This window comes from Cariama cristata, unplaced genomic scaffold (assembly GCF_000690535.1).
Source record: "Cariama cristata isolate BGI_N322 unplaced genomic scaffold, ASM69053v1 scaffold37430, whole genome shotgun sequence".
In the NCBI taxonomy this organism is placed as follows: domain Eukaryota; kingdom Metazoa; phylum Chordata; class Aves; order Cariamiformes; family Cariamidae; genus Cariama; species Cariama cristata.
This window is the reverse complement of record NW_009594789.1, coordinates 1-9496: the sequence shown is the minus strand read 5'-3', so window position 1 is coordinate 9496 and position 9496 is coordinate 1. Positions and strand designations below refer to the sequence as shown.

The following is a 9496-nucleotide window of genomic DNA, read 5'->3' as shown; positions in this document are numbered from 1 at the left end:
GGTGGCTCTGCCTCCTGTGTTTGCTGCCCTTTTTTCTGCAGAGCCTGTCAAGAGGAGAAACGGAGGCTTTTTATTTGGAAATACTGGACTGGTGGGAAGAGCAGTTAAGTCTGAAGAGGGCAAATGATGTTTGGGGCTCCATGAGATGCAATCTACATATACAATAGTGCAAAGTATGTTTATGTACTGAGTAAACTGGGTCTAAAGGGACTCAAAACAGGGACAGAGTGGAGGGCGAAGATGATTTTGTGAGTTCTGCTGATCACGTTAACATTAGGGCTTCCTTAACCCGCTGGGCCCTGCTGCCTTCAGATGTGCTGTATCTGTTACCACACGGAGGCCCGGGGGTGGCTCCAGGCTGCCTGCATTACCTGGGGCAGGATCCAGCCCCAGGACAGCATTCCGAAGTTGGGAAAGGTTGTTATCTTCTGGTGAGGTGGCCTTCCCCAGGCTGCAAAGCTTTGTAAAGCTGCTATCTGCTCATTAGCTGTGAGAGCCGTCTGGCTGTGTGTTTTTCCTTTAGCAATCAAGACTAAATCCTGCCCCAGAGGAGATAAACCCAATCTACCTTGTGTTGGATGCTTTGTCCCTCACCGAGCTCAGGGATCTGGGCCAATGCTGGTGTGATGCTGTGAGTCAGGATGCTCAGAGCTGCATGGAGTCGTCGTCTTTAGTAATCCTGCCTTCAGGAGGGGGCTGTTACAGCTGTAGCCCTCTGCCAGCCAGGGTGAAAAACCACCATACCACTTCTCTTGCACTACCTACAAGCCTGCAAAGCCTGGATGTGGGACTGGGCAGAGGCTATGGCCAAAAAGAGAATAACAGGTTTCTTTTTATAGCATAGTCTTGTTTGTCCTTGACATTAAGAGAGCTTCTCCGTCTTCAGGAAGTTCTGCCAACAGGGCGGAGGCAGGTGGTTTGTTGAGCGGCTGCTGGGGAGTGGGGTACAGAGCTTCTGGGGGGGGCAGGTTTCGTGCTTGACAGCAAGGGAAGGGGCCTTCGCATCGGAGCTTGTCAGCTGTGACACTGGGAAGAAAGTGTCCTCTGTGATTTCCTGGAAAACAGCATTTGGCTACAACATCTCTCTTCAAGTGAGGCAGAGTTTGTTAGGGCAGCCAACGTTGCAGGAAAAGCAGATTAGTTTTCATGTACAAGAGCCCTTCCAGGAGGTTGGAAGAGGCTCCGTATTCATGCTTTGGGCAATTGCCTGGGTCTGGCTGAGGTTCCCTGGAGGGGACTGACCACCTACGTGATCCCACCTGTGGGCTGTGAAGAGATGGCATTTGGCCAGAGCTTATGAGTTTAAGTCTTCTGTTTCCTGGGGCCTTTCTGGTGTGGGCACATAAGGCAAGCAGGGCGATTTCTACATGTTAATGACTTGGAGGGAGGCAGTTACCTTCATCCACAGTGAACTGAGGCTCTTTGCCCACTCTGCAATGTAAAATGCGGTGCCAGATCATGGAGCATAAAGGAGTTGTGGTTTTTTTTTCTTTCCCCTGGATAATTCTTTTAGCACTGCTTGTACCTTTCTCCAGTGGTTTAAAGACAAGGTTTCCCTTGAGGTTTTCTCTCTAGCCATGTTGGTGCATGTCCCTGCCCAGTTCTCAAGTCTAACTCTTAGCTTCTTTTTTCTCCCTTCAGCTCATGGTGGTCCCATGTGGAGATGGGTCCCCCCGACCCCATCCTGGGGGTGACAGAAGCTTTCAAGCGCGACACCAATTCCAAGAAGATGAACCTGGGTGTGGGGGCGTACCGGGATGACAACGGGAAGCCGTATGTCCTGAACTGTGTTCGCAAGGTGAGCCTGGTGCTGGCTGCTGGGCAGGGCCAGATCCAGGTGTTGGGTGCCCTGGGGGGGGTCAGGGAGGGGGAAAGCCTCTAGGCAGGGTTTGTCTGTTGGTCCTTAGAATAAGCTTTGTCTCTAACAGAGCAGGAAAGTGTTCCTGGATGTCTCCCTTAGCAGTACTAATGCGTTTGAGACACAACAGAGCTGTTAAATAGTAGGGCATAAAACAAGAAATACGGGTCCTGTTTGCATCCAGGTAAATCTAATTCAATGCTGACTTCCATGAGCCCTCCAACCCAGCTGTCCTCTGAAATTCAAGGTGTTTCTTGAATAGGCTGATGTTCCCTGGGCCAGCCCACGTGGGAGGAAGGAGCTGACATTGTCCCCTTAATGGATTAATCTTAGAAATTCTGCTGAGCCGTTGTTACCAGTTTCTCCGTAAGCCAGTCTAAAACTCCCGCCCAGGAAGCTGGATGTGGACACTGCCCTTGAGGGGATTACAGAGCCTTTCAGGGCTGTAAGCATAGAAATAGGCTGTTAAACAGGCGGCAGCTGCCATGCACATTGACTGGCTGGTCTCCTTGGCGCAGGGACGATGCATTGTCCATGTTTCTCATCAGTGGGGGGTTTAAAGCCATTCCTTGCCCTTGCGCTCCCTGTGTCAGCATGTATTGCAGCTGGGTCACAACTGGGTACCCGGGGCGTTGTCATAGGAATAGTTTCCTGGTGGTATATGAATGCTGCCAGGATCTATCCTGCTGCCCAGGGAGCATGGGTAGGGTGCCCAGAGTGCTCCAGATGTCTCCATCGCTGTATTTTTGCTGATCATGGCTCCTTGTCTGCTGTTTTTGCTTCCACTCTCTGCTCCTGTGTTAGGTAGGGACTTGGACTGGTTTCTGATGCTGGGTCTGATTGAAAGAAGCAAGAGATTAGCAAAACTGAGGGGTGCCATGTTTAAGGGTTGGGTGAGCTAGCTTTCAGACAGGCTGCTTTCAAAATTGGATGGGGTTTCGGGATTTTTTTTTGTTTGTTTGTTTTAACCTGCTCCATCTAGTTCAATAACACTCCCAGCATGATGAGGCCCTGCAAAGGGCTTGCTACTCTACGTGGTTTTGGGACGTCTCCCATAATAACAGTCAAGTCTCGCCTTCCTGCAGGACAGGAGAAAAGGAACATGTGTCCTTGTGCAGCAGTGTTGACTTGTAAGGGCTGGAAGTGGTGTTCTCCTCTGGCGTCGGGTTTCCTGGCTCTGCTATACCAACACTGGCACCCACTGAAGGCTCTGGTGGCCACTGGGCACTGTGCCCTGTGGTAAAAGCAGGGTTTCATCTGAAGTGTTTACTGCTGCCCCTTGCTTGCAATGAGCCCTTATCTCTGAAAGGAAACTCCTGTAAACCAGCCTTTGCCCCTTTTGAGCAAGCAAATGTGAAGAGAAGTGACCTTGAGCTGTCCACCATCCTCTCCACGGCCATGCCTTCCTTGCTGAATGTGTGTCCTCCTTCCCAGGCAGAGGCCATGATAGCATCCAAGAAGATGGACAAGGAGTACTTGCCCATTGCGGGGCTAGCGGATTTCACTCGGGCATCTGCAGAACTGGCTCTCGGTGAAAACAGTGAAGCTTTCAAGAGCGGCCGGGTAAGGAGCAGACGGAGAAGTAGGGGTGGGCAGCGCTGTCTGATGTACGGTGGGTACATGGGTGCCTAACAAAAGTGGAATAACTGGCAGGGGTACTCATGCCTCTGAGTTGCAGGTTAGCTAGGCCCAAGGATAACTGCTTCCTCTGAAGGCTGGTGTGAAACAGCCCTTCCCAAGGAGAGGGTTTGACCTTGCCAAGGGGCCCAGCTCCCAGCTCTGCAGCTGGAGTTGCTGACCCTTGTAATCCCCTCCAGCCCCACGTCCCTGTTTTGGTGTACTTCTGCCAATGCTGATGTAGTGACTGGGCTTTCCCTCTATCATACTGTGACTGCTCAGGCTTGTGTATTTGTTTCTTCCCTTGCAGTACGTCACTGTGCAGGGTATTTCTGGGACTGGATCTCTGCGAGTTGGAGCCAACTTTTTGGTGAGTCCCTGGCCGGTGCGGGAAGGAAAGGACATATTTTGACTGGAGATGAATCTTTGAGGCTTTGTAACTGCCTGAATCTGTTCAACCTGTTTGAACACTCTGTCTTTCTCTTGGTCAGCAACGGTTCTTCAAGTCTAGCCGTGATGTGTATCTACCCAAACCGTCCTGGGGCAATCACACACCCATTTTCCGTGATGCTGGCCTGCAGCTTCAGGCTTACCGCTACTATGACCCCAAGACATGCAGCCTTGACTTCTCTGGAGCCATGGATGACATTTCCGTGAGTTGCCGTCCATGCCTGAAAGCAGGGAGGTGGTGTGGGGAGATGGGTGAACTTCTTGCTTTAGCTTAAATATGATGCCTGAAGGCATCAAATCAAGGCTAGAAGCCTTGCAGACCTTGTCTAAGCTGTCTAGTGCAAAACTCTCAGCTGCTGAGGAGAGTGCTCAGATGTCATTAATAATTCATTCTCTCTAACATCTTCCTTAGAAAATTCCAGAGAAAAGCATCATCCTCTTGCATGCTTGTGCTCACAACCCCACTGGGGTGGATCCCCGGCAGGAACAATGGAAGGAGTTGGCGGCTATGGTCAAGGTGAGCAGTGGAGTGTCCCAGGGGTACTGTGCTCTTCCTGGGAAAACTACATCTCTGGCCTTTCAGGGGTGGCATCTGGTCTTCACTGCGCTAAAGGTTACTCCCGTCCCTGAAGCCAGGATGGGTGTCATGTTCCTGTACTAAAGGCAGGAGTGAGATAAATGCGCCCATAAAGCTTCTAGCTGACCATCAGACTTTCTGCTGGCACCTTCCCCGGAAGCTGGGGTAGGGAGACCTGAAAGGAGAGCAGCAGGGTTGAAAGAGTGAGCTGTGATAGCTGGGGGCGGGGGGGGGCTCCCAGCGCTAGTCCATTAAAAATGCTGGAAAATCTTTCACGTGCCTCGTGTCTCCTCGCAAGCTTCAGCTGGAAACAGATAGGGGCAGGTTCTACCTTCATCCTTTACCTCCTCCTCCCTGCTGCTTCCCCAAGCTGTAGCCAGTGAAATTTGGCTTGGGGATGCCTGGCCTTAGTAGTGTCCTGAGAATTGGTAGATACCAGAATGGCCTCTGTGGCCTACAGATGGCTGTGGGTCTCCGGACTGAGAGGTGGTGTGGCTGGGTTATGTGCCTGGGGGCATTGGAAGGGCTAGCACCTGCCTAGAGAGTTCCCAGGTGATTTTCCTGGAAACTAATAATACAGGAGACACTGAAATGGAATAATTTATGCCTGCTGAATCCACTTGTGTCTCCTGGGCCAGACTGTGCATCCCATAAGTGCACTGAGAGGGTCCTTACCTGCTGTTTTGATGTATGGTGGGTAGCTGTGGCTTTTGGGGCTGCCTTCCCTCTGGCAAACGAAGGGGAATGGCTCTGCTTCTGGAAGAGAACAGTTGCAGTGGAGCAGGCCGCTGCCTGCCCGGTTCTTTTAAGCCTACTGCCCTGCTCCCTGGAGGGGTGTTCAGCTCCTGTGACGCTCTCCTCTCTTTGCTGGCAGAAACGAAACCTCCTTGCGTACTTTGACATGGCCTACCAGGGCTTTGCCAGCGGGGACATCAACCGGGATGCCTGGGCTGTGCGGTATTTCATTGAGCAGGGCATCAACATCGTCTTGTCACAGTCCTACGCCAAGAACATGGGGCTGTATGGTGAGTAGGGCAAGTGGCGTGGAAACGATTTCATCCAAGCTGCTGGAGGGACCCCACTGCCTCCGGGGTTTAGCAGCCAGTGTCTTTCTGCTGTCTGCGTTCATCCTGCAGTACTGGTTGGGGCACAGGAGATGACCCGCTGGGAGCTGGTGGAGACCTTTGTAGAGAAAGGGGCTCCACTAAAGCTGTGTGGCATTTGGGTAAGTCCTGGGACCTGACTGCCCCTCTTTCAGGAGAGCGTGCGGGTGCCTTCACGGTGATCTGCAGTGATGCGGAGGAAGCCAAGAGGGTCGAGTCACAGCTGAAGATCCTCATCCGCCCCATGTACTCTAACCCACCCCTGAATGGAGCCCGCATTGCTTCTATCATCCTGAACACCCCTGACCTACGGAAGGAGTGGTAAGAGGAAACCCCTAATGCTCACGGCAGTGAGATGTGAGGTCTCTTCGTGGCCACAATGTGCTGTGCTTACTGCCTGCTGCTGTCATGGGCAGCTCCTAGCTTCGGGGGTACAGTCAGAACCATGTGCCACCCCTTTCCTCTGGAGAAATCCCTGTTTGTGTCCTGGCATCAGCTGATACAGGTCCAGCCTGACACAAACCAGTTTCCCTTGTGTTACCAAGGCAGAAAACACTGCAAAGGAGGGGATAAAGCTCCCCTAGGATTGAGGGCTGCAGGAGCTGCCCGTCCAAGGGGCGGAAAAGACCAGCTGAGGCGTTGTAGCCACCTAGGATGTCTCACATGGGGGAAGTGGAAGCGTAAGCCCCCTGGGAATAAGACCCAGGAATGTAACCCTCATGCCCTAAGCCTGCTTCCTGGCGTCAGCCTGTGTTGTTCTCCCAGCCCCTCCGTGTGCAGTCCCTGCCGGCAGCTGGCCTGCCAGAACAAAGGCTGGCAGTGTGCTGTGGCTTCGCTGGGAGCTGTGTTCCTCTGGCACGCTGATGCTTGTGCCTGATCCAGAGCCCAGCAGAGATGTCTCCTAGCTGCACTGCCTTGGAGCAGGGGATGTCTGCCTGTTCTGGGAGGTACCCCTGCACTCTTTGTTCCATCTGCAGATATTATTTTATCCGGGTTTGGGCAGTGCTGCCGTGAGGCCTCCTACTCACCCATGGCTTTCAGAAGTAAGAGGTGCCTATACTCTGGTAGTAGTGTCCGACAGCTATGGAATAAATAAATAGCAGTCACCTTCAGGTACCAGGAGAAAGAAGCAGCTCCCCAGCTGGAGCTACAGGTTCATGGTCCATGGTCTTTGCTCATCTGCATCCCCATATGAGGCCCTTTCAGGTGGAGAGTTGATTCCTGGTAGTTAACTGGGCAAGGAGGGGAGCAGCGTTGGTGTGTCCCAGCTCTGCTCTGAGAAGTTCCTGGGTTCGCTTCTCAGGCTCGTGGAGGTGAAGGGTATGGCCGACCGGATCATCAGCATGCGGACTCAGCTGGTGTCCAACCTCAAGAAAGAGGGATCCTCTCACAACTGGCAGCACATCACTGACCAGATCGGCATGTTCTGCTTCACGGGACTGAAGCCTGAGCAGGTAAACGCAGTTCCCGTGGTCTCAAGGTGTCGTTTGCTGGCCTTGTCAGTAAGATCTCGAGAGCAGGTGCCAAAATGAGCCCTCGTAAGCAGTTCTTCCTCCAGGAGGAACATCCTCCAAGCCTTCAGCACTGGAACATCACAGGGGCCCAGGTCTTGCTCTGTTCCCTGCTGTGCTTGCGGAGGTTGAAAGCAAACGTAGCCTGCTTATCTGTCAAAGGAAGCAGTCACTTGATGCTGCTCCAAGGTGACCTTAAAGGTCAGTTCAAGTGAGGTGACTCTCCCAGCTGAACGTCTGCAGTGTTTGTGTGTTGCCCAAGAGCCAAGCTTTGGTTTACCGGGTGCACTGCTGGCTCTTCAGTGGTGGGGTGCCACGTCTGCTGGCACCCACTTTGCTTTCAGTTCTGGCAAGCTGGGTAAATTTGCACTGTGCTAACAGACTAGAGGTTGGCCTGCAGTTTGAACTCTGCTTTTTCACCCCAGGTGGAGCGGCTGACCAAGGAGTTCTCCATCTATATGACAAAGGACGGACGAATCTCTGTGGCAGGGGTTACATCGAGCAATGTAGGTTATCTGGCTCATGCCATCCATCAAGTCACAAAGTAAAGGCAAAGGTGTGCCCTGGAGCTGGTGGCTTTCCCTTACCCACTGGTTGAAGATGGGGAGGGAAAGGAAACAAGCAGAATACTTCCAACCACAGCACTTGACGCCGCTGCTGAATGTATCTTGTAGATGAGTTGTTGTAGAAGCCTAGTCAAAACTGCCCTGCGTTGTGGAGCAGGGACATCGTTGCCGGATCCTGCTTGTCACAGCCGTCTTCCCCTGCTGTCCATCCTTTGTCCATCAGCCCCAGCACCCATCTGCGCTGGAGGAAGCAAACACTTAGCATTGCCTTCCTACCAGTGCAGGCACCAAAGGCCTCCCCACACTGCTTTCTCCATGAGAAGACTTTGTGAGGCTGTTGGCCGCTGGCCCAAGCGGCAGCGGGCGCGGAGCTGGGGGGGCTGAGTGGGAGGGCTGCTCCGATGCGTTCCTTTGACCTCACCCAGTCCCTGCTTCCCGCAGGCTCCATCCATCCTCCTAGCCCGGGGCTGGGCAGTGCCAAAGCTGCCGTCCAACAACCAGCTCTGAGGACTTCTCGCTACTAAAATCTGCTCCATCGTTGGCTTTGCTTTTTCCATCTGGGAATCTCCTTTCAGGTGTAATTCACAGTGGCATTGGTATGTGGGGCAGATCAGTGTCCCTCCTCTAAACCTGGTTCTCCTGACCTCACTCCTGTACCCTGAGGTGAAACAATTTCTCACACACCCCCCTGCAATAAGAACCTTCTCCGACAACTGCTCTCTGTTGGTCTCTGCATCTCCCCGTTCCTCTACCAACCCCAGCAGCCCTCCCTGCAAAGCTGAGTCTTTGTGTGTGTCCCAAAGCCGTGAGCCCAGAGGTGGGCCCTGCTGTGTGCACCCTCACGTTGGGGGTTGTTGGTGTGCCCTTCTGATCTGATCTGTTCAGCCAAACTTCTGGTGACACCAGAAAACGGGAGGGAAAGATCCTGAGGGAAGTCGGAGAGCTGATGACTCAAAAAACATTCAGTCCTGAACTGAGTGTCCCTGAGGCCCTGTGACTCACGGGACCCTGGTTTTTTAATCCAAATAAAGTGGCACATGGCTGTATCGAGCTGGGGACTTCCTCCTGTCATCACATAGCTGGATCTTGTCCCTTCCATACACCAGATGTTCCCTCTCAGGGACCTGCCAGCCCAGAGGATCTTGTATGGCCAGTGCAACCCTCATCTCCTGAGAATCCCACGTAGAGAGGGGGCAGTTCCCACCCGTGTGCCCCAAGAGCACTGGGGTGTGTGAGCTGAGGCTGCCCGAGCTGGGAGTTGGTGTCGTGGAGCTGAAAGGGAAGGGTTGAACGTAGGTGTTGCTGGGGAGAGCACGAGTTCCCAAAGGCCATCTGCCCCGTGCTCGGTCACAGGAGCACGATGAAGTTTCTCCTTGCAGCAGGCAAAGGTGCCTTCCTAAGTGGACCTGGCGGGGATTACCTCTGAGTCTACGAGAGCTTTCTGCATCCACTGGCACCTTTCCCCTTTGCAGCTGTACCAGGGCATTTAGCAGAGCAGTCCTGGTTTCTCATTCCTGCCCAGAGGAGCCGTGTTGTCCTGGGAGCCTGGACGGGCCTGCGTAGCGCACGGTCTCACCGTGCTCGCCGGGCTGCTTGCGCAGTCCGAGGAAGGCTGGAGCCTTCAGCTGCTCCCCAACAGATGGTTTGCGCTTGAAGGGTGATGATTGTTTACACGGCCCGATGCCCGCAGCCACCGCTTGTTCCCATTTGTGCAATAAACTGCTTTTTGCGCTCACGGGTGCTGCCCTATGGCGCTGTGGGGTTTTGGCGCTGCGGTTCCCCATCCTGCGGGATTTCTGGTTGCGGAGAGCCAA

At 53.4% G+C, this 9496-nt stretch overlaps 1 protein-coding gene across 1 annotated transcript; it reads left to right on the top strand.

Annotated features, from left to right (window-relative positions):
• The first annotated feature begins 1644 nt into the window (after positions 1 to 1644).
• Positions 1645 to 8081, top strand: GOT2 (glutamic-oxaloacetic transaminase 2, mitochondrial). Its single transcript, XM_009699278.1, has 9 exons — positions 1645 to 1798; positions 3293 to 3421; positions 3786 to 3845; positions 3967 to 4128; positions 4338 to 4442; positions 5377 to 5527; positions 5761 to 5926; positions 6909 to 7059; positions 7542 to 8081. The coding sequence occupies exons 1-9, from the start codon at positions 1664 to 1666 to the stop codon at positions 7662 to 7664; spliced, it is 1182 nt and encodes a 393-aa protein (XP_009697580.1). The 5' UTR covers positions 1645 to 1663; the 3' UTR covers positions 7665 to 8081.
• Positions 8082 to 9496: the final 1415 nt, after the last annotated feature.